Genomic DNA, 25,507 nt, shown 5'->3' with positions numbered 1-25,507 from the left:
AATTAATCAAAACAATACTGTATATGGAAGATATTTCAAGTTCTGATGTTGGGTATTATCATTAGCTGCAAACAATTTAATGATCGGTTCTATAAAAGAAAGTACCAGAACTAACCCAGAGGCAAAGAACTAGAGGCCCTTTGACATCTATTCATTATATATTAAGTTGAACATATAAAAATGGCTGATATTCAACCATTTTTGATCTACAAAAAATTGACAGTTTCATGTGTCTCATCCCAATAGTATGATACTAGTTTCTAAACTTTAAAATCCTTAGGTCCTAAATACGCAGAGTAGTAATGACTTCAAAAATCCCCCACTGAATTTAACTCAAATTTTTAAATTTTTTTTTAGACATGACTAAATAATAACAAATAGTTCCAAATAAGATCAAAATAGTTTTCCCATAAAATATTCATTTCTCAAATACTTACTTTGTTATGGATAAAGAGTTTAACGGCTTCTTTTGGGTAATCCAGTATCAACAATATGTCCAGAAATCGAGGTAGGAAAGGGGTTGGTTGCTCAATAAAAACACCTATTGTTACATTTGGGTGAACCTTTGTTTTGTGGCAAACATAAAAGCAAATTAGAATTAGCATGGTTTTACTTTAAATTCTATTCAAGTTTTAATCAATACAACATAAAACATACTAGAATATCAGTACAACTTAACCTTCTAAATTTGATTACCCCATGACAATTCTCTAATACATTTTTGTGGACCCCACCAAAGTGATTTTACTGAATCACATCTTGACATTATGATTTAGGTTGAAGAGGAAACTCACTATCCTATAACATAGGGATACTCTAATTAAGGTTATTGCCTGCTCTACTATTTAACGCTTCCTTTAAGATAGTCCTAAAAGAAACTTCCTTCAGATCTGAATCTATTTGACAGCTTCATCTATGAAGCCAGAATGCTAATTGTGCTTCCATGTTTGTTTCCATGGTTTGGAAGTTTAGTGGTTAATTTGTAGCTCAAAGAAAACAATCACAGAGGACTTGAGACTTTATTTCTATCCTTGAACCTTTAATCTCATTTTATTGATAGTACTTTATTTTGCTTCATCATTATATTATATATAAGGAAAGCTACTTTCTTTCACTAATATATTTTATCTTGTATCGATTTTTAACATTTTCTTAATTTCTGTTTGGGTATGTTTTAGAGAATAGTTTATTTCATTCATTGTATGAACAATTCTGAAATATCCACTATTAGTCCGTCCTTGTGATAAGAAACATTTTAAAAAAGGAGTGAAAATTCCTTGCTTGGAAAACTAACAAATGATTGAGGAAGACAGAAACATAAGTAAATGCCATGTAATAGTGTTATTACCAGAACCATATGAAAGATTTCTTTATAATGCCTTTTTTAATCAGTGTCTTAAAGCCTGACTTTAAAGATTATAGATTTTCAAATTACAAACTACATACAGATGGGTGGAGGAGGTCAAAAGGTAAAAAAAAATAAATAAATACAGTGCATTACTGAGCAAGAAAAAAATTTTTAATAAAGATTACAGATATTTTAAAGTACCATATATGTTAAGTGCTGAATTAGGTACCTCTCCCCCATCTTTTCACACATGATACCTCACATATTCCTGTTATCTGGATAATAACATTATTTGTTTGCATTGAAGTACAAGTCATACACTGTTGTCCTTCTTATCAATTCATTCAGTCACCCAAATATTTATTGCTAAATCAATAAACAAATACAAACAACTAAAGACAAAATATCTACCTTCTAGGAGTTCTCAATTTAACAGGGAAAATGAGTAAAAACTAGACGACAACTCTGCCTTATCAAATGATGTGATGCATTTCATTTAAATTTTGTAATAACCTTAGAAGTTATTTATTATCCCAAATTTACACATGAGGAAAATGGGACTTAGAAGAGTTAAGCAACTCAGAACACATAAATTAGTAGGTAAAGAACTGGGCTTCAACATGCTACATCTCCACTGTCAATCTAAGCTTATTTTTATATACTAATGATAATAAGAGTACAACAGTTAGCTATTATCAAGGCTTAGCACCTCATATATATAATTTATACATATAAAATATCATTATATATACATCTATATAATTTCATTTAACCCTTCTACCAATCCTCTGAGATAGCCATTATCATTTTTACATATAAAGAAACTTGCCTATGGCCCACACCTAAGTACATGGTAGCCCTAGATCTTAACTACCCACATAATTTTAATTTTTATATCTCTGTTGCATAATTACTACACATATAAAACACATAAGAAATTTATTTTGCATAATAAAATGGTTTTCCTTTCTAACAGTCTATAAGACAAAAAAGCTTAGCTTAAGAATTAGGTGATTTTCACCTATATGCAAAAAATAAAGATAAAAAACTATAATATGAATATTTTTCAATCTTTGCACCAGAAAGTTTATGTAAAAGGATACTAAACAGATAAAAAGCTTTAACTCTTCCTCCAGAAGACTTTGCAAAAAAGATCAGGATGAATTTTTAAACATCTTCATGATGAAGCTTCAGTCAGAAAGTTTCTGGCTTTCTTTCCAGATAGGAAACATGCAGTCTGTTATTTGAGAGGCTGGCCAAAAAGTCTTATTTTCAAGTAAAACAGGGTTATATTCAGAACGTCCTAAATGTGGACAAGTTACTCTTTATCCTCCTTTTCAGAATAGAACAGAAACTATTTAATTCAGGAGCCTGAGTGCTTTACGGTGAGAGTATTTTTGTATTTGCATGGGTACAGGAGTCACCAGAACCATATTAAGGTGAATTTTATTTCTGTCTATACTTATCTGGCATGCTGTAGATACTCAATAAACCTATGGTGAATGAAAGAAAGAATCAGCCTTAATGACAAAATCATCCCTAGAATTCAATTGTTCATACACATAATCGTCTTCCAAGTTACAAGAGAAATTTTTTGGAAGAAAAATGTTACTACAGGATATCCTAAAACTGCTCTGGTTGATGAGAGAAGGATGCATAAAATGTTTAATAGACACATAATAGTTACTTCCAGTTGCTCATTTACTCTCAACGTATAAACGTTAAACTATAGCTATAATACTCTATGAAACACATGTATAAGTAGCACTGTGTCTGGCATATAATATGTACATCACATCCAGGCGAAATTGCCCAGTGATCAAGATTATGGGATCTGGAGCCAGACTGCCTAAATTTAAATCCCACCCCCAACACTTAAAAAAAATCACATGCCTTAAGCAAGTTACTGAACGTATATATACCTCAGTTTTCTCATCTGTAAAACTCAGTCAACAGTACTACCTACTTAAGGGGTTTGTGAAATTAATATAAGTTACTATCTATAAAATATTAAAACAGTCCTTAGTTATACAATAATATATTATTTTAAAATCATCAAATTTGAAAAGCAAGCACAGATAAAATTAGTCCATATAAATAATGAAACATTGTACCTCAACACTTTGACCAAGTTACCAGACTAAAATAAAACAAGAGCACCCAATCATAGCAAGCTAGTAAATATTAACAACCAAGCCCTTTTCACTGGGGTCAATTATTAACTGGTGTTGCTGGAAATACACAAATCCAGCAATTTTTGGAGTCATCATGTTTTAGCTTTTTAAATCCATTATCTATCATATTATCAATACTATAAAATAATGTGCTTTTTTTCTTTTACAAATTATTGTATTTCATAACAATGTACTTTTTTTTTAATAGATCTTTATTAGAGTATAATTGCTTCACAATACTGTGTTAGTTTCTGTTGCACAACAAAGTGAATCAGCCATATGCATACATGTATCTCCATATTCCCTTCCTCTTGAGCCTCCCTCTCACCCTCCCTGTCCCATCTCTCTAGGTCATCTCAAAGCACCGAGCTGATCTCCCTGTGCTATGCTGCTGCTTCCCACCAGCTATCTATTTTACATTCGGTAGTGTATATATGTCGATGCTACTCTCACTTCGCCCCAGCTTCCCCCTGCCTCCACTGTGTCCTCAAGTCCATTCTCTATGTCTACGTCTTTATTGCTGCCCTGCTACTAGATTCATCAGTACCATTTTTTTTTTTTAGATTCCATATATATGTGTTAGCATACGGTATTTGTTTTTCTCTTTTTCACTTACTTCACTCTGTATGACAGACTCTAGGTCCATCCACCTCACTACTTTTTATTACTACGTTTCACACAGAGTCAATTCCACTTACATCTACTGCAGACAAGTCAATTGTATCCACTTCACAAAGAGTGCAGCCACTGTCTTGTGTCCATGCATTAGGTACATAGTTTCCAAAATAATTCAGGAGAATCTAGCAAAAGAAGGAAAACTGTATTAACAAAAGTAAACCTTGGACTTCCCTGGTGGTGCAGTGGTTAAGAATCCGCCCGCCAATGCAGGGGACAGGGATTCAATCCCTGGTCCGCGAAGATCCCACATGCTGCAGAGCAACTAAGCCTGCGAGCCACAACTACTGAGCCCACGTGCCACAACTACTGAGCCCTCACACCTAGAGCCCGTGTTCCACAACCACAGCAAGAGAAGTCACCGCAATGAGAAGCCTGCGCAGCACAACGAAGAGTAGCCCCCGCTCACCGCAACTAGAGGAAGCCTGCATGCAGCGACGAAGACCCAACGCAGCCATTAAATAATTAATTAATTAATTAATTAAAAGACCCTTCTCAAAAAAAAGAAAAAAAGTAAGCCTCTCCCATCGATGTGCTTTCATTCTATAAACCTCCAACTTCAAAGCACGTTTTCTGCATTAGGATATCCCCTTAATAATTCTACTAATACAGTGCACAGTGAATGGGGCAGTGCCAGTGTGTACAGTGAATGGGGCAGTGCCAGTGTGACCTCCTACCAGCCATCACCACACAAAACAAATATTGTATATACTTTATCACCAAAAGGCACTAAACTCTTTTGGGAAACTATGTTACCCACTATGACCCAGACTTCTGGGCAGTGATTCAAGGGCACCAACATGAAGAAAAGAAAGCCTGCAGATTAAAACAGATCTAGAACAAGTCCTAATTAGAACCACCTCACAAATCGTATCAATAATAAACTAAAGTGGGGGTAGAACAAGACAGCAGAGAAGGAAGACCCTGGGCTCACCTCCTCCCAGAGATACACCAAAATTACAACTACAGATAGAGAACCGTCTCTGAGAATGACCTGAAGACTAGAAGAAAATACAACTGAAGATAAAAAGAAAAACCTACAATGAGACAGGTAGGAAGGGCAGAGATGCAGTCTAATCAGAACCCATGTACCCAGTGAAGGAACCCACAAGTGGGCGGGGTATCACAGCCCCAGAGGTCTTCCCCAAGGAGCGAAGGGTCCAAGCCCCACCTTGGGCTCCCCTTCCTGGGAGACCTGCACCAGAAAGATGAGCCCCCATAACAACTGGCTTTAAAACCATTGGGGTTTATGCGCAGGAGAGCAGAAGGGCCGTAGGAAACTGAGACTCTGCTCTTAAAGGGCACATGCACAGATTCACTCTTTCCAAGTCCCAGTGCAGAGGCAGCAGTTAGAAAAGTGCCTGGGTGATATAAGAAAGAAACTCATTCACTAATTTTAGGGCATGTGCTTGAGGGGCAGGGATCTGTTGCAACTTTCTCTGGGTATAAAGGGGCTGGCAGATGCCAGTGTTTTTATTTGTTTTGTTTTTATTTGGCTCACCTTCTATCTAGCAACCTGGCACTAGCTGGTGACATTTCTGACTCTCTCCATCAAACTTAATAGTACCATTTGCCCCACCCCAGTTTGCCCATGGACCTGACACAGCCAGCATTCCTCCAAAGTGGCCCCCTACCTTGCCAGTCCCAACAAGCACCCTCATCCAGCACCAGAGCCCCACTAAAGCAGTCCTTCACCCTGCCAGTCCCAGCAGGTGCCCTTGGTCAGCACCAATGTCTCCCCAAAGAGGGTCCCATCCCATTGGCCAACCCAGTACACCAGAGTGCCCACAACAGTTGTGGCCAGGCCTTACAGCCAGTTGTACTGGGGACCAGCCCCATACACTAGTGCACCCACAGCAACTGCAGCCCAGCCACAACAGGAGGATGCACACAGCCCACACAGAGGACATTCCTGGAGCACCTGGCTCTGGTGACCAGGAAGGACCACACCACTGGGCCCCACAGAACACCTTCTACACAAAGCCATTCTTTGAAGACCAGGAGATATAGCTGATCTACCTAATACACAGAAACAAACACAGAGACTTAGGTAAAGTGAGGAGACAAAGGAATATGTTCCAAATGAAAGAACAAGACAAAACCTCAGAAAAAACTAAACGAAATAGAGAAAAACTAGAAACTAGAGGGAACCACCAGCAGATTAGATGATGCAGAGGAAAGGATCAGCAATCTGGAGGACAGACTAATGGAAATCACCCAATCAAAATAGCAAAAAAGAAAAAAGAATTTTAAAAAATGAGGATAGTTTAAGGAACCTCTGGGATAACAATAAGCATTCTAACATTTGCATTATAGGGGTCCCAGAAGGAGGAGAAAGAAAGGGACAGAAAACCTATTTGAAGAAACAATGGATGAAAATTCCCCTAAACTGGTGAAGGGAATACATTTGAGTCCATGAATCCCAGAGAATTCCTAAAAGGTGAACCCAAGGGGATCTTCACATACATGCTATCATTAAAATGTCAGAAGTTAAAGATAAAGAGAGTATTAAGGGCAGCAAGAGAAAAACAACTTGACACATACAAGGTAAAACCAGTGAGGTTATCAGCTGATTTTTCAGCAGAAAACTTGCAGGCCAAAAGGTAGTGGCATGACATATTCAAAGAACTGAAAGGAAAAACACAACCAAGAACCTCTAGCTGGCAAAGTTAATGTTCAGAATTGAAGGAGAGATAAAGAGTTTACCAGACAAGCAAAAAGTAAACGAGTTCATAACCACTAAACCAACCTTTTAAGAAATGTTAAAAGGACTTCTTTAAGCAGAAGAGACAAGAACATAACCAGAAATATGAAAATTATGCAAGAGAAAAATGCCACCAGTAAAGGCAAATACAAAGTAAAGGTAATGGATCAACCAACTATATAGCTAGTATGAAGATTAAAATAAAAAATTACTAAAATCAAATATATCTACAATAATTATTTAAGGATACACAAAAATTTTTAGATGTAAAATATGACATCAAAAACATAAAACATGGCAGAGGGGAGTAAAAATGTAGTGTTTTTAGAATACACTCAACCTTAAGCAATGATCAACTTAAAATAGACTGCTATATACATAGGTTGTTACATAAGAACCTCATGGTAACCATAAACCAATTGATATTAGATACACAAAAATAAAGAGGAAGTAATACAAACATTAACTGTAAAGAAAGTAACCAAATCACAAGAGAAGAAAGGAACACAGAAGAACAACAAAAATAACCAGAATACAACTAACAAAATTGCAGTAAGTACATACCTATCAATAATTACTTTAAATGTGAATGGACTAAATGTTCCAATCCAGAAAATACGGTGGCTGAATGGATAAAAACAACAAGATCCATATACATGCTGCCTACAAGAGACTCACTTCACATCTGATGTCACACATAGACTAAAAGTGAGGGGATGGAAAAGGGTATTCCATACCATACAAACAGACATGAAAAGAGATTGGTGATAGCAATCCTTATATCAGACAAAACAGACTTTAAAACAAAGACTGTAAAAAGAGACAAAGATATTACATAATGATAAAGGGAAGATAGAACAACACACACACATACATACACACACCCATAGGAGCATCTAAGCACATAAAGCAAATACTAACAAACAGAAAGGGAGGAACTGACAGTAACACAATAATAGCAGAAGACCTTAACACCTCACTTACATCAGTGGACAGATCATCCAGATAGAAAACCAATAAGGAAACACTGGCCTTAAATGACGCATTAGACCATATGGACCTTTCTTTTTTTTTTAATGTTTTCAATTTTTTTTTAACATCTTTATTGAAGTATAATTGCTTTACAATGGTGTGTTAGTTTCTGCTGTATAACAAAGTGAATCAGCTATATGTATACATATATCCCCATATCCCCTCCCTCTTGCATCTCCCACCCTCCCTATCCCACCCTTCTAAGCAGTCACAAAGCACTGAGGTGATCTCCCTGTGCGATGCAGCTGCTTCCCACTAGCTATCTATTTTACATTTGGTAGTGTATATATATCAGTGCTACTCTCTCACTTCTTCCCTGCTTACCCTTCCCCCACCCATGTCCTCAAGTCCATTCTCTACGTCTGCGTCTTTATTCCTGTCCTGCCCCTAGGTTCTTCAGAACCATTTTTTTTTTTAGATTCCATATATATGTGTTAGCATATGGTATTTGTTTTTCTCTTTCTGACTTACTTCACTCTGTATGACAGACTCTAGGTCCATCCACCTCACTACAAACAACTCAATTTCGTTTCCTTTTATGGCTGAGTAATATTCCATTGTATATATGTGCCACATCTTCTTTATCCATTCTTCTGTCAATGGACACTTAGGTTACTTCCATGTCCTGGCTATTGTAAATAGTGCTGCAATGAACATGGACTTAATAGATCTGTATAGAATATTCCATCCCAAAGCAGCAAAATATACTTTCTTTTCAAGTGCACATGAAACACTTCCCAGGACAGATGATGCACTACGCCACAGAACAAGTCTCAATAAATTTAAGACTGAAATCATATCAAGCATATTTTCCAACCAGAAGGGCATGAGATTAGAAACCAACTACAAGAAAAAAAAACTGCAAAAAATACAAACATGTGAAGGCTAAACAATATACTAGTAACCAACCAATAGGTGACTGAAAAAATCAATGAGGAAATAAAAAAATATCTCCAAATGAAAATGGAAAAACAAGGATCCAAAATCTGGGGGATGCAGCAAAAGTAGTTCTAAGAGGAAAATATACAGTGATACAGGCCGGCCTATCTCAGGAAACCAGAAAACAATAAACAATCTAACCTTACACTTACAGGAACTAGAAAAAGAACAAACAAAACCCAAAGTTAGTAGAAGGAAGGAAATAATAATAATGAAAGTGGAAATAAATGAAATAGATACTAAAAAAAAGAAAAACATCACTGAAACTAAGAGCTGGTTCTTTGAAATAATAAACAAAATCAACAAACCTTTAGCCAGATTCACTCAGGAAAAAAAAGAGAGCCCAAATCAATAAAACCAGAAATGAAGGAGGAGAAGTTAAAAAGGACACCACAGAAATACAAAGGACCATAAGAAATTACTACAAACAATTATATGCCAACAAACTGGCCAACCTAGAAGAAATGCATAAATTCCTAGAAACATACAGGCATACCTCAGAGATATTACAGGTTTAGTTCCAAACTACCACGATAAAACGTATATTGAAATCAAGTCACAGAAATTTTTTGGCTTCCCAGTGCATATATCAGGTTTGTTTACACAATAGTGTAGTCTATTAAGCGTGCAATAGCATTGTGTCTAAAAAAAACAATGTACATACCTTACTGAAAAAATACTTTATTGCTAAAAAATGCTAACCATCATCTGAGCCTTCAGTAAGTCATAATCTTTTTGCTGGTTGCGGGTCTTGCCTCAATGCTGATGCTGCTGACTGATCAGAGTGGTGGCTGCTGGAGGGTGGGGTGACTGTGGCAATGTCTTAAAATAAGACAACAGTGAAGTCTGCCACATCAACTGACTTTTCCTTTCACAAATTATTTCTCTGTAGCATGCAGTGCTGTTTAATAGCACTTTACCCACAGCAGAACTCTTTTCAAATTTGGAGTAAACCTCTCAGACCATGCCGCTGCTTTAAAACTACATTTATGTAATATTCTAAACGATTTGTCATCATTTCAACATTCGATTAAGTTTGCCATTTTATATGGGTGAGGTCCACAACACCCCAAAACAATTACATAGTAATATCAAAGATCACTTATCGCCATAACCGCTAACTGGTCACAGATCACCATAACAAATACAACAATAATGAAAAAGTTAGAAATATTATGAGAATTACCAGAATGTGACACAGACACACGAAGTGAGCAAATGCTGTTGGAAAAATGGTGCTGATAGACTACTCAACACATGGTTGCTACAAACCTTCAATTTATAAAAAACGTAGTATCTGTGAAGTGCAATAAAACAAAGTGCAATAAAATGAAGTAGGCCTATACAATCTTCCAAGAATGATCAGAAAGTTATAAAAAATATAAACAGACTCATTACTAGAAATTGAATCAAACATCTAAAAAATCCCAACACATAAAAGTCCATGACCAGACATCTTCACAGGTGAATTCTGTCAAACATTTAGAGAAGACTTAATACCTATTCTTCTCAAACTATTTCAAAAAACTGAAGAGGAAGGAATGCTTTCAAAGTCATTCTATGTGGCCAGCATTACCCTAATACCAAAAGCAAACAAAGACACTACCAAAAAGAAAATTATAGGTGATTATTACTGATGAACATAGATGCAAAAATCTTCAACAAAATATCAGCAAACCAAATTCAATAATACATTAAAAGGATCATACATCATGATCAAGTAAGATTTACTCTAGGGATGCAAGAATGGTTCAAGATATGTAAATCACTCAATGTGATACACCTCATTAACAAAAAGAAGGATAAAAATCATATAATCATCTCAATAGATGCAGAAAAAACTTCTGACAAAATTCAACATCCATTTACAACAAAAACTCTCAACAAAGTGTTATAGAGGAAACATACCTCAACATAAAGGCCACATATGACAAACCCACAGCTACTGTCATACTCAATGGTGAAAAGCTGAAAGCATTTCCTCTAAGATCAGGAAGAAGACAAGGATGCCCACTCTCCCCACTTTTATTCAACACAGTTTGGAAGTCATTGCCAGAGAAATCAGGCAAAATAAAGAAATAAAAGTCATCCAAGTTGGAAAGGAAGAAGTAAAAGTGCCACTGTTTGCAGATGGCATGATACTATAGATAGAAAACCCTAAATACTCCACAAAAAAACTATTAGATCTACTAAATGAATTCAGAAAAGTTGCAAGATATAAACAATGTACAGAAATCTGTTGCATTCCCTTAAAGTAATAATGATCTATCAGAAAGAGAAATTTAAAAAACAATTTCATTTACAATTGCATCGAGAAGAATAAAATACCTAGGAATAGATTTAACCAAGGAGGTAAAAGATTTGTACTCTGGAAATTATAAGACATTGGTGAAAGAAACTGAAGAAGACACAAATAAACGAAAAGATAAACTATGCTCACAGATTGGAAGAATATTGTGAAAATGTCCATACTACCCAAAGCAATCTCCATTCAATGCAATTCCTATCAAAATACCCATGACATTTTTCACAGAACTAGAATAAATAATCCTAAAATTTATATGGAACCACAGAAGATGCCAAATAGCCAAAGCAATCTTGAAAAAAGAAGAACAAAACTGGAAGTATCATGCTCCCTGATTTCAAACTATACTACAAAGGTACAGTAATCAAAACAGTATAGTATTGGCACAAAAACAGATACATAGATGAATGGAACAAAACAGAGAGCCCAGAAATAAAACTATGCCTATATGGTTAATAATCTATGACAAAGAAGCCAAGACTATACAATGAGAAAAGACAGCCTCTTTAATAAATGGTATTGGGAAAACTGGATAGCTACATGCAAAAGAATCAAACTGCTTTCTCATACCATATACAACAATAAACTCACAAAAGATTAAAGACCTAAATGTAAGACTTGAAACCATAAAACTTCTAGAAGAAAACATAGGTAGTACACTCTTTAACACTGATCTTAGCAATATTTTTTGGATATGTCTCCTCAGGCAAGGGAAACAAAAGCAAAATTTAAAAATGGGACTAAATCCAACTAAAAAGCTTTTGCACAGTGAAGGAAACTACTATCAACAAAACAAAAAGGCCACCCACTGAATGGGAGAAGATATTTGCAAATGATATGTCCAATAAGGGGTTAATATCCAAAACATACAAAGAACTCATAAAACTCAACATCAGAAAAACAAACAACCCAATGAAATATGGGCGGAGGACCTGACTAGATATTTCACCAAAGAAGACATACAAATGGCCAACCAACACATGAAAAGATGCTCAACATAATTAATCACTCAGGGAAATGCAAATCAAAACCACACATGAGATATCATCTCACATCTGTTAAAACGGCTATTATCAAAAAAAAACAACAAATAACAAGTGTTGGCGAGGATGTGGAAAAAGGGGAACCCTCATGCAATGTTGATGGGAATGTAAATTGGTGCATCCACTATGGAAAATAGTATGGAGGTCCCTCAAAAAAACTAAAAACAGAACTACCATATAATCCAGCAATTCCACTTCTGGGTATTTTTTCCAAGTAAACAAAAACACTAACTCATAAAGATACATGCACCCCTATGTTCACAGCATTATTTACAATAGCCAGGATATGGAAGCAACCTAAATGTCCACCAATATATGAATATATTAATATACAGAAATGGTGGGGGCTTCCCTGGTGGCGCGGTGGTTGAGAATCTGCCTGCCAATGCAGGGGACACGGGTTCAAGCCCTGGTCTGGGAAGATCCCACATGCCGTGGAGCAACTAGGTCCGTGAGCCACAATTACTGAGCCTGCGCGTCTGGAGCCTGTGCTCCACAACAAGAGAGGCCACGATAGTGAGAGGTCCGCGCACCGCGATGAAGAGTGGCCCCTACTTGCCGCAAGTTAACATAATAAAAATATATATATATATATACAGAAATGGTGATACATATATAAAATGGAACATTACTCAGCCATAAAAAAGAATGAAATCTTGCCATTTGCAACAACATGGATGAACCTAGAGGGTTTTATTCAAAGTGAAATAAGTCAGACAGTGAAAGAAAAATGCCATATAATTTCACTTACATGTGTAATCTAAAAAACAAAACAAATGATCAAACATAACAAATAACAGTCATAGATAGAGAACAAACAGGTGGTTGCCAGAGGGGATGGGAGTGGTGAGGTGAGAGAATTAGATGAGGGAGATTAAGAGGTACAAACTTGCAGTTATAAAATAAATGAGCCATGGGTATGAAATGAACAGTGTGGAGAATATAGTCCATAATAATGTAATATCTTTTATGGTGACAAATGATAATTAGATTTATTGTGGTGATCATTTTGTAATGTATAGAAATATCGAATCACTATGTTGTGCACCAGGAACTAACATGGTGTTTTAGGCAATATTTCAAAAACAAACAAGTGAACAAACAATCTCACAGAAAAAGAGATCAGATTTGCAGTTCCCAGAGGCAGGAGGCGGGGGAGAAGAAACTGGATGAAGGTGACCAAAAGGTACAAACTTCAGCTATAAGATAAATAAGTACTAGGGATGTAATGTACATGATAAATATAATTAACACTGCTGTAGGTTATACATGAAAGTTGTTAAGAGAATAAATTCTAAGAGTTCTCGTCACAAGGAAAAATTGTTTTTTCTTTTATTTCGTATCTATATGAGATGATGGACGTTTACTAAATTTATTGTGGTGATCATTTCATGATATATGTAAATCATTATGCTATACACCTTAAACTTATACAGTGCTGTATATCAATTGTAAGACTGGAAGGAAAAAAAAATAAAGTACAATATTGCTTCCCTACCTACTCTTTTCAGATCTCTCACAGCATCTCCTTTGTGCCTTATCTCCCCTTCTCCTTAAGCATCTGTTGGCATTCATTTTATATGTAAAATCTGAGTCCTTGTGTATGTTTTGGGTTTAGGAGAAGATGAGGGAAGATGGATGACAGAGAGAGGTAAACACACTGAGAGATGCTCTGAGCCCTCAAAAAAAAAATCTTGAATATACCTAGAGTGTAAATATTTTAGGGAAAATTCTGCCAATCTTCTTTAAAAAATTACTACACATTCTACTGCAATTTTAATACCTGTAGTGGTAGGAACAGTTATAGTTTTTAATTTTTTTATTATTTTTGTCATAAACTATAATTATCTCACCTCAACACAGTGAAGCTGAAGCAAACTAGCTTTGGCTGTAATTTTATATTACTGTTAAAAGGAAGCACCTAAAATCCTCACTATGTTTATATAATCATTAATTTTTCACTGCAAATGTGAAATGAACTCAAAAGAAAAAAATATTTATACATTAAATATGATGGTCAAAAATGTACAGAAGTGCCAACTGACTTTTTCTAGCTTCCTAAGACCCTAAAAGAGATGTTATGGTATAGAATAGATGAGGAAATTAGTCCAGTACCATTTTATCCAATTCCTCTCAAATATCTGGTATTCCATCCAAATATTTCTATTGTACTAAAACTGAAGCAAATGCTATTGAAACAAGTACCGTATTAATTACAATGAGAAAACCTTTGTGTTTTACAGATACTGTAGACAGTTACATTATTCTGTACAGCACAATCATAAGACGTGGAAAAGATAACTCATTCACATCCCTTTTGAACTACGTGATAAATCAGGAAACAAATTATTCAATACAAGGCAGGAAATATGTAGTTATGACATTCATTAATGACATTTCAAGAGTCAATGTGGCCAACTGAATTTGCCTCTATAACAAAAACAAAAATTTGACTGTTGTCAAACTACAGTGCAAACATTAATTTAATCATTCATGTTCTATATAATATTATGGTTTTGAAGAAAATAAAAAGATTCATGTGAAAATGGATTCTCTTTATTAAGCATTATTTCTAACAGGAATTTTTTAAAAGGCTAGTGTGCAATTTTTTAAAGGCTGGTGTTTTATATATCCTGGGAAAGAATTTTTTTAAAAGAAAGAAAAAAAATCCCCCACAGATTTGGACATATCTAAAATTCCCATCTATATATAAACACTGGCACTTTCCTCATCTCAGAAATCTCATAAGAAATTAAATATTTATGTCATGAATTACTGATCAGTCTATTAGGATCCCTATGTGAATATGAAAATGATCAATATCTTTTTTAAAAGATTAGAGCATAGAAGGCATTACATATAGCTTTCTCAGAATTAAAACTATAACTTTTCTACTTTCTACTCTTCACCTAAATCTGATTTTCATAGATCATTAAGACTGGAAGCCTCCCTCTTTTAGATCTCTCATCACACACGCAGAGGTTACCATCACCCCCACCCTCCATTTATGTCTGTTTTCTTCATTAAAAATCTCAGACATTTATGCTGGCAGCTCTGGAAAGTACAGAAAACTGTTTATGTAGTTAGGCTGTTCCGGGCAGTCCCCGGCTACTAGGTGGTAGTGCTTTCCTGATCCTTCTTTCACAATATCAAAATGTTTCCAAGGGTGATGTCATGTCATTGGCAGAGAAACTTTTCCAACTGAATCTTTTCTTTTTTTCCTTTTTTCTTTTTTTTTTTTTCAAATCATCCAATTATTCAAGGTCATAGTGACCCAAGCATTGAGGTTTATATGCACAAAATTAAGATCTCTATTTAGATTGTAAATCAAATTTGTTTCAGAAATGACTTGTTTTCATGTGCAAATTAGGTGATGTGCTCTTCTTACATTTAACTTGTTTGTATAAAAATACTGCCAATCTCATAATGACTGATATTTAAAAGAAAAAGTTAGGTATTCAAATAAGCATCTTATGATGTGTTACTAACAGTAAATAAGTTTCAAGAATAAAAAGTAAAACTTCAAACCAGAAGTCACGGTTTCTATCTAAAAACTGATTTATATTAGATTGCATCTAGACAAGCATGATAATAATTGTGTAGAATAAATTAAAAACATATTTCAAATAAAATAATTAAAAAGCACAAAATTGTTTATACACCATTATGAAAACAAATGAAAAATATGAATGCTCATATCTATATACCACACGGATATAAATACTGAAAGCAACTATGAATGAAAACAATATGAGAGGGTAGTGGGATTATAAGTGATTTTTAAAACTGTTTATAATTTAAAAGTTGTTCTTCCTAATAGCATGAGATTTAGAGAAAGTAACTAAGAAATAAACTCACCTTTACATACTTTGGTCTATAAACACATTATAAACAATTTTCATTTACAGATTATGTATAGTTTTTTCAGACTATGTACACTTTTAAATGAAAACAAATGGCTTAAATGTTAACATTTGGATTAAGGTTATGGCTTACTGACATTATAATCATCTCTTAGTACATAAAATAATAAGTTAAATTATAAAATAGCATATAAAAATCCTTTCATCTTTTATGATGGTTAAATAAAAAGGGTATATCTAAAAAGAGTAATCTGCTTTCTTTCCTCATTATCCTGAACATAGAGGAAAATGTGATATTATTTAACTTTAACATATTCCTAAATAAAGTATTAGCATTAGTTGAATGCTTATTTATATAATCCTTTCTCAAATTTTATATTATACCAAACATAATTTTTACAATAAAAAATTACTTAATTTTTATTGCCAAATAGAATCATAAGATCATGTCACAGAAAATATAATAGGATCATCATACTGCTTGAAATGCCGGAAACAGTGATAACCCAAACTGAAAATGTTTCTTGGAAGACTTAAAATTTCTTAGTACACATAGGTCTTTCTAAATGACTGAGGACTAGAGCTTCTTTTCTTAAGAGAAGTCTTTCAATCGCTTTGTAAAACTCCTATCAGCATTATCCTGGAAATTTGGAAAAAATCAGTGAAAACACTGGAATCACTGAATATCAGGCCTCACTCACAATAACTAAATTCTGGGACCAAGCGCCCTCTTTAAAGACATTTAAATTTGATTAAAATATTACATTACCAAGGAGAAATAGCACACTACTTAGTTATAGATGTCCAGTTGTAAAAGTCCATTTATCTGCCTAGGGACAGTAACAGGAACCCACAGAAATTTTTTTTTTTTTTTAATGATTTGCTCATTTATTTATTTATTTATTTTTATGGCTGTGTTGGGTCTCCGTTTCTGTGCGAGGGCTTTCTCTAGTTGTGGCAAGAGGGGGCCACTCTTCATCGCGGTGCGCGGGCCTCTCACTATCGTGGCCTCTCTTGTTGCGGAGCACAGGCTCCAGACGCGCAGGCTCAGTAACTGTGGCTCACGGGCCCAGCTGCTCCACAGCATGTGGGGTCTTCCCAGATCAGGGCTCGAACCCGTGTCCTCTGCACTGGCAGGCAGACTCTCAACCACTGCGCCACCAGGGAAGCCCCCCACAGAAATTTTATGACTATTTTGCCCTGCCAGAAAAAAATCTACCTCACCATTCCCAAGAATAATGCTAGGTCATTAGATTATTTATAGACTCGGACATTCAATCACAATTTATTGAAAGGCTAATATATGCTATACATGTGCTGGACCCTGGCAAAACAAAAAGTGAACAGGATAGATATGATTTCTGTAATTCCTAGGCTAAAGACCCAGTAAGAGACGAAAAAAAAAAAAAAAAACAGTTCAGTTCCATCCCTGTCCAGCGTGTGGTATTATGTTCTGTGATGGACAAAGTTCCAGATATTATAAAGGCATTCAGGAGACTTAAGGAGTAAAGCAAAGTTGACACCTAAAAGATGAACAGCACTTAGTAGATGGGTACAGCAAGTGGGAATTAGGTCAGAGGACTCCAGAATGAGTGAAATGCATGTACAGAAAACTTGCAGACAGAGGAAACATGAAACATTTGCAAAGTTCAGATTAACTCAGTATGGCAGGAGCTGAGGGAGAGAATTATTGAGAATGAGATATTCTGTATAGATATTACAGTGCCAGGGGTGGGGGAGTAGGTAGGATGGTAGACTTGGGACCCCTAAACCAGAAGCAAAATTAAAAAAAAAAAACCAAGTTGAGAATGTGGAACTTCATACCTAAGTCTATAGAGGGCATAACACAAGTGAGTAATGTAACTGGGTTTCTGCTTCAGCAGAATAGTCTAGTTCCAGACTGCTAGTGGGTGATTGCTACTGGCGGGAGGCTGCAGGTGGCCTGAACTAAGGAGGTTGCTCTTGACTCTAAGCAAATTAGACAAACCACCATGCACGGGAGCTAGAAAGGATGTCTCTTGGATTGGGAGTGGGAGGTAAATACAGTCAAAACAAAACCCAGGTTCTGGTTAATCAAGTGGGTGGAAGAGGAGGCAGAGCTGAAGGTCCTGACCTCCAGATCTTGTATGACACACAGATAAATCCAACAACTGGGTATTCACACCCAGAGCTCAGGAAAGACAGGCGCTACAGCAAGGATTTGAAAATAATCAGCGCTGCTGACTTGGGAATGAAGCAGATTACCTAAGAATGCGTGTAGCTGGGGAAAGGAAAGATGTCTCAGACAGACACCTGCAGAACACTTAACTAAAACAATGCAGGAAGAGGATCACCCGACCCCTGAAACCCCCTACACACACAGAGTGTTAAATTTTTAAAATGTATATTAAAAAAAGAAAGAGAGAGAGAGAGACTGAAAAGGCCAGAAAATTATCAGACAAACCAGCAGAGCATCATGGAAGCAAAGGGAAGTATTTCAAATTGGACCAAATGGGATGAACATCGTCAAATGTTATCTTTGGATGAAAGACAAATGAGGGCTGATGAGTGTCTACTACTCAACAAGGATGTCACAACAGACCTTGACAGGAGCCATTCCTGGGGTGATGGGAAGAGGAATAGTGGTAGCAGTGAGTTGTCTCTACTAAGAGTGTGGCTGTGAAGGGGAGGGACAAAGACAGGCAGGCTGGGAGGCAAGGTAGATTGAAAAGGATGTTGCAGTTTGTGTTGGCTGGGTTTCTAGGATAAGAAAGGCTTGAGGGTCTTTAAAATGCTGATGAGAAGGAGAGACTTAGAGCTGGGAAAACTGCTAGCAGACAGAAAAAGGAGCCCACTGGGAAGGCTCTGTAGGAGGGCTGGAATGGGATGAAAAGCAAGGTGGAAAGATTAACTAGAGAAGGGGAATCTACTTCCTCCATTTTCACGGTGGAAAAGCTGCCAGTGTGGGCTTTTCCTTGAATGTCTTCCCACGCAGATAGCTTTTATTGGAATTCAGGCTACTCACTCCACCGAAACAGCAGACCCCATCTCCCCATCCTCTCTTCCCACAATGCAAATTTATCTGGTAATCTCTTTTCTAGGTATTTATGAGTAAGCCAGGCATCGTCTTAGTATCTCAGAACATTGTTTTAAGCACTGTATTACTAAACATATACGTGTATGTCTGTGTGTATATACATGTGCGTATATATGTGTATGTATACTTATATATATATATAACAATTCATGTTCTATTTTAATTGGATTCCGGCGATACAATCTTATTACAAATTTTGCAGTCAGTAACATTGTCAGCAAGCTCAATTATACATGTTCCAAAAGCACATAAAATTTCATTAGACAAATTATATCTTTATCAACTATAATCCATCAACCTTGTTATAGAATAAGTGCAAGAGGAAGCACTCTGGGCCTACGGTTACACCCCAACGTTAATAGAGCTATTAACTTTGACAACGGTGACTCAGGTGAAACGAATGATCCCTTATAAACCTCAACATTTCTTATTCAGAGAGGATACTCTGTATGAGGGAAATGTGGCTCACTCTCAAGTAAGCTATTACGTGAAACACTAAACTGAAATGTGTTACAAATAGAATGGAAAGTTATCCATCTGCTGAGGAAAAATCATCGGTTTGATTAATCTAAATGAAACCAGATAATACAGTGTGTAAAAGATGAAACTAGTAAATTGTCGGCACCAAAATAAAACCTCTTAAAGATATTTTTAAATTTTTTTTTATTGAAGTGTAGTTGATTTACAATGTTGTACCAATCTCTGCTGTACAGCAAAGTGACTCAGTTATACACATATAGACATTCTTTTTTTTAATATTCTTTTCCATTATGGTCTATCACAGGATATTGAATATAGGTTCCTGTACTATACAGTAGGATCTTGTTGTTTACCAAGCCTCTTAAAGATATTAAAGAAGGAGGAGAAGGAGGGGGAGGAAGAGGTGGGAGAGAAGGAAACAGGGGGAGGGGAAGAAGGAGGGGAAGGAGGGGAAGGGGGGGAGGGGGAAGACAGGGAGGAGCAGGAGGAGGAGGAGAAGTCATTCTATATATTGCTCCATAATCTATCTCCAAGAAATAAGGAAACAGAGAAAGGTCACCGTGACTCACCTTGGTGGGTCCATTTCCATTAATCGCCACTGGTAATGTTTCATAAAACACATTCTTAGCTCTGGCTTTGCCATTTTCAAATTTCAGAACAACTTCATCTGGGTTAAAAAGACAGATTTTAGTAATTTAAAACGTGTGTGTATGTATTCATATATACATATACATGTATATATATCTATCTATACATCTTGGTTTTGTTATAAAATCTCTCATGTATGCTATTCCATGTGCTATACTTTTGGAAACTTTGCCTGCTCCAAGTCAGCAGATAGCCGAAATGAAGGACAGCACTGACACAGATACGGATTCTGAGCACCTGACTTTCTCCAACCTGGTGCTGGCAAACTGAGGTGCTAAGACACCAAGGGGTCTTGGTGGAAGGAAAGCATCTTTGCAATACTGCCTCTGCCTTTTGAGAGTGACATAATCCCAGATGAATTAAATTATTGTCTCAACTTATTCATCTATAAAATGGGATTCTTGCCTGCTTTTCTAGGCTATTATAAAGATAATAACAATATATGTATGGCAAATAGAATACTGCTAGGCATAAGCTAGGTTTCTACAACTCGCCATCACTGATAGTATTTCCAGTTCTTGAAAATCAGGCCTAATGTAAATTCCAGGAATATACAAGTCAGATGGGAGCAGAAACATTTTTTTTTTGTTTTCAAGTTCCTTTCCTCACATTTCCAGAGCACTCCAAACTAAATGCCTTCCATTCTAAGAATCTTTTTACTTATGAACTGCCTTGAAGAACTGTATTGAACTGCAATGTATTTTTAATTTGTGAAGTATTAATGCATTAATGTATGTTTATTTTTAATGTATCAATTAATTAAATTTAATGTGTTAATGTATTTTTATCAAGATACATGTCTATCAGGAAAACACATATAGGCATGCACACACGCACACACACTCACTCCACAGTGTACATGTCTCATTACCAGTTACCTTTAACCTAGGTTCAAATACTCTAATACTCCTGAGTAACTCACAATGTAAAGAGCTGATACTGAAAACCGTGTAATAACAAAGTGTAATTAATTCAAAACTACATCTACAGTCCCCAGATGGTGAGATACTAAAGTCTAAGTTACCTAAGGGCAGAAGCTTATCTCTTTGTACTATTCTTAGGAAATGATTTTAACTGAATGTATTTATATCAAGCTCAGCTTGAGTACAATATTTTTTAAAAGCTGCAATACCTACACATCAATCTTAGTCATAGCCCCAAATGAATATAACAAAAGACAGACAGTTGAAAACACAGGTGTTCATTTGCACACATGAGCAACCCAGTATTTAGGAAGCATACCTACAGCTCCATTTAAGGTCTGGAAAATTTTGCATTTGTGATCCAGTGTGATGTTAAGAGCTTCCTAAAAATGAGAATAGAAAAAATATTAAAGATGACAATAAAAACAGCAAACAACACTATCATGTTAATATAGTTTGTTTTTTTAGGGAATTTAAAGATCCTATACATAAATTATTATAGCAACCTTCTTCAGAAAGACCCCTGTTATGTGAAGCTGTTGAGGTTGGGGATTATTATTATGCAGCATAACCTCCCTGACTGCTACAATAGGTTTATAATTAATCAACCTAATCATAAAGACTAATCTGCTTTACAAATCTTATTCTCAATGTAGTTTTTCAGCTACATTGCTCTGTCATAATAATACTCCTAAAATTGTCTTTGCATGCTGTTATGGATTGAATTTTTGTGTTCCCTCAAAATTCATATGTTCAAGCCCTAACCCTCCCTCTGTCTCTGTCTCTCTCTCTACCATGTGGGGACACAGCAAGAAGGTGGCTGCCATCTATAAGCCAGGAAGAGAGCTCTCACCAGAAACCAACCATTCAGGCACCCTGATCTCAGACTTCTAGCCTCCAGAACGGTGAGAAAATAAAGTTCTGTTATTTTAGCTACGCAGTCTATGATAATTTTGTTATGGTAAACCAAGCAGACTAAGACACATGCTAACCAGATAAAATCTTATGCTTAGAGAAAAACTTAAATAGGATTTACACAACAAAAAATATTACAGACCCAGCAGTGATATTTCAGAGGAAGCATCCTAAAGCAAAAACAATTAAATAAGACTCAGAGCACTTTCACTGTTGAATTACACTCAGAAAGACAAGCATCAAGCTGCATGGGCTACCACTCATGCCAAGAGTAGGTTTCTGCTCTCGGATGAGAGACCAAGTCCTCAGGCTAGCCGTGCCAGGCACGTAGAGACAGTAAAAAAATGGAGAGAAGAAAAACAAACATTTAAAGAATACAGTTTCTTAAGAAGTGTCTAATAAAAATATACAGATAACTGGAGTATTTATCTAAGAAAAAGCAGCAGCTACAGTTGCAAACTCACTGTAAAATATACGTAAAAAAACACTTATGTTTCCTAATGACAGCACCTAGAAATACACAATTCAGTAAATTTTAGAACTGTACTGGTTATACATAGTAAACTTATGAAACATTAACTTACACTAGGTGAATATACTAAAAATATTATCAAATTAGAGAACTTTGTTTTTACTTTTCTCCAAAGTTTCATTTAAACCAGTCTCAGGAATATTGTCCTTAGGGTTTATGGCAGGCTGCTATTGTCCGCAACATTCCTCCCGTTAATAAGAGAATTCAGATTTTTAGTAGGACACATGAACTTGAAATAAAGAACAAAACTCCTTTGCATATTATGTGTAGCCAAATAAATATGTTCTGGTCAAAGAAAAGTATGAGAAAGTATTTTGTAAGACTTCTAGATAAGCTACTTAGAGAGCGCTGACACAACTGAAATAGCCCTTTATTTATTATTCTGCTCGTTAACTGCCCAGAATATGGATGCAATGGCTGGAGCACCAGTAGCCATTTCAACAAGGAAGTTACACTGAAAGTGAGAGCTATTACCTACCCTCTTCAATGGATCAATGTAAATTTTAGTATAAAATAACTGATCATCATCATTATCCTGGAGATTCCACTGTTGAACTATACGGTTGATATATGGAGCATAACCAATAAATCCTGCAATACAAAAGAGAAAGAATAGAGGATTCAGAATTCAAAGACCAAAACTCGTGTCTATGTTAATTTTATAGACCAGTCGCACAGACTTGTAAAGCTATTAGTCCTAATCCTTAATTTTGAATTTCACAGCTCATCATGACAGAAATATGAGTTATTGGGTATCCTTTGTTTCCATATATAAACTGCAAGAGAGGAAGTTTTTACTACCAATTGCAAAATCAAAGACTCTCTTTGAATAAATGTATTCCCCAAATTAATTGACACAAGAGGGAGAACTAATGTTTTAGAAGACTTGTAAGGGAAAAAAGAGTTACTAGGAAAAAATTAGAATTAGACAGAAGAATTTTCTTTCTGACTTTCTAAAATGCTGTTCCTAGATCCTTTATAAAGGATTCACTGTTTCTGAAAAAAAAAAAAAAAACTCTACTACAGTGGTTTTAATGTTAGTATGCAATCAAAGGAATGTTGGATCTGTCACTGACTGCAAACATCCCAAAGAAATTTTATATCTAGGACATTTGGGGAATTTTTCCTTCACTGAGCTTGTCAGTAGTGTGTTTGCTAAACCATTTTCTGGCTGGGTTTTGTGTGTCATGGTCTAGAGAAAGGAAGTCTAAAATTGGATTGTTCACCTTGGCCTTAGAACATAAGCATTAAATATGCCAACAACAGCTGTCTGTAAAAGACACAGAAAACAGGATCATTTTTCCTGTGTTTGAGTCTTCCCCTGAATTTCAGAAATGCAGCCAAACTGCTATGCTTCATTGATATGCAGTACTTTTTAAAAAGGACCAATTTTACTCCTGTGAATTGAAAGGAAACCTAGTTTGTTACCCTGAAAATTAAAATGTCCTCATAGGAATAAAATAATTAAAAGAAATAGGTCCAGGAATATTATTATTAACTAGAGGAAACAAGACAAAATGAAAACATGACTAAATCAATCACTGGTGGCTCACTTTTTGTGTCATTTTTGCCAAATAAAAAAAACCCAAAACACTGAAAAAGATGTATTTTTTAATTCTTATAACCAATCTTCTGTGATAAAAAACATATTCAAGAAGCAATACATGATATTTTCCAATGGTTTATACTACTGTTTTTCAAAAATTATGTTTCCTTATCCTTTTCATAAATCCCGTGTCCTAAAAAAGTGAAAAGGAATTACATCTATTTTCATAGTATGTGATATATATTTTATGATTTACATTTTTCTATTAAACTGTCATATTATTTCAAAAGAATTAAGTTTCTAATATTGTACAATTTTCCTCATAAGGAAACATGTTTACTCTCCATGATAAAGATTTTGTTTTTAACTAAATAAGGTACCCACAAACAAAACCCATGTCTCTTAAATAACTCTCAATATATCATTCATAAACTTACACAAACCTTTACTGAACATACTTAGATTTTCTAGCATTTCTTTAATTATTTTGACTACAGAAGGCATAAGGATGACGTTTTGATGTCCTTGTACGATCACTTTCCCACTTATAAACACCTTCTCCTTAATTAAACTTGCTCACAAAGGCACTCGCTAGTGTTTTGCTGTTTCCACAGTATTGTGCATCTGTGTGAAATTCAGATTCTGGAGTAGATATATCGTTATCTAGATACATTTACATATGATATATTTCACTCTACATGTTTAGAAAAACTAATAAATACAAAGTAAAACTTATCTCAGAGTTCCATAGCTAAGCGGCTCTTAAACTACCTAGGGCTTAGGATAAGTTAAAGGTTAGCCATGTGTCACTGAGGGTCTGACAGTTGGAGATGGAAGCTGCACTCATTCCCAATTCAATTGCTCAGACAGAGAAGTCAAGAGCGGGCAGCCATCTCTACTGTAAATCTAAGAGGAAGGACTGCTAAAATACTGAGGACAAAGTGACCAATATGAGAAACCCTGGGTCCTGTCTTGAATATTGAAGTAAAATCCAAAGGTGGTAGATAAATTAGGAGAAAAATAAAATGGTCAGGAGATCCCCAAAACCATGAACTTTTTAAAAACATATGGAGATGAAGAGAAAAAGTGAGCTGAAACTAGGCAGTACACACAGGGATTTGAGGTTTCAAAAATGTAATATTTATATGGGTTGACAAAGTTCCAAGGTACCATATGGAAATGGGTTGCTCAAGTAAAATGCAGGTGAGTACAGCAGTAATTGTGGCATCTCAGAGAAAGGGAATTACTCGCTGAAAGTTTCATTGACAAAAGTAACTGATCGAAGTCTAGAATCCAGACATGCT

At 35.6% G+C, this 25,507-nt stretch overlaps 1 protein-coding gene across 2 annotated transcripts in view; it reads right to left on the bottom strand.

The window, feature by feature from the left end:
* PLOD2 (procollagen-lysine,2-oxoglutarate 5-dioxygenase 2) overlaps window positions 1–25,507 on the bottom strand; it is a 106,150-nt gene that overhangs the window by 25,293 nt on the left and 55,350 nt on the right. For both annotated transcript variants that reach the window (XM_059920154.1, XM_059920153.1), the window contains exons 5-9: window positions 23,136–23,248; window positions 21,530–21,593; window positions 20,209–20,306; window positions 4,221–4,322; window positions 438–563 (exon numbers count right to left, since the gene is read on the bottom strand). In XM_059920154.1, the coding sequence (XP_059776137.1) occupies window positions 438–563; window positions 4,221–4,322; window positions 20,209–20,306; window positions 21,530–21,593; window positions 23,136–23,248 (503 nt within the window). The remainder of the gene's footprint in view (window positions 1–437; window positions 564–4,220; window positions 4,323–20,208; window positions 20,307–21,529; window positions 21,594–23,135; window positions 23,249–25,507) is intronic.

Source organism: Balaenoptera ricei, chromosome 4 (assembly GCF_028023285.1).
Source record: "Balaenoptera ricei isolate mBalRic1 chromosome 4, mBalRic1.hap2, whole genome shotgun sequence".
NCBI lineage: Eukaryota > Metazoa > Chordata > Mammalia > Artiodactyla > Balaenopteridae > Balaenoptera > Balaenoptera ricei.
The sequence above is the reverse complement of the archived record's forward strand: the minus strand, read 5'-3'. Positions and strand labels throughout refer to the sequence as shown.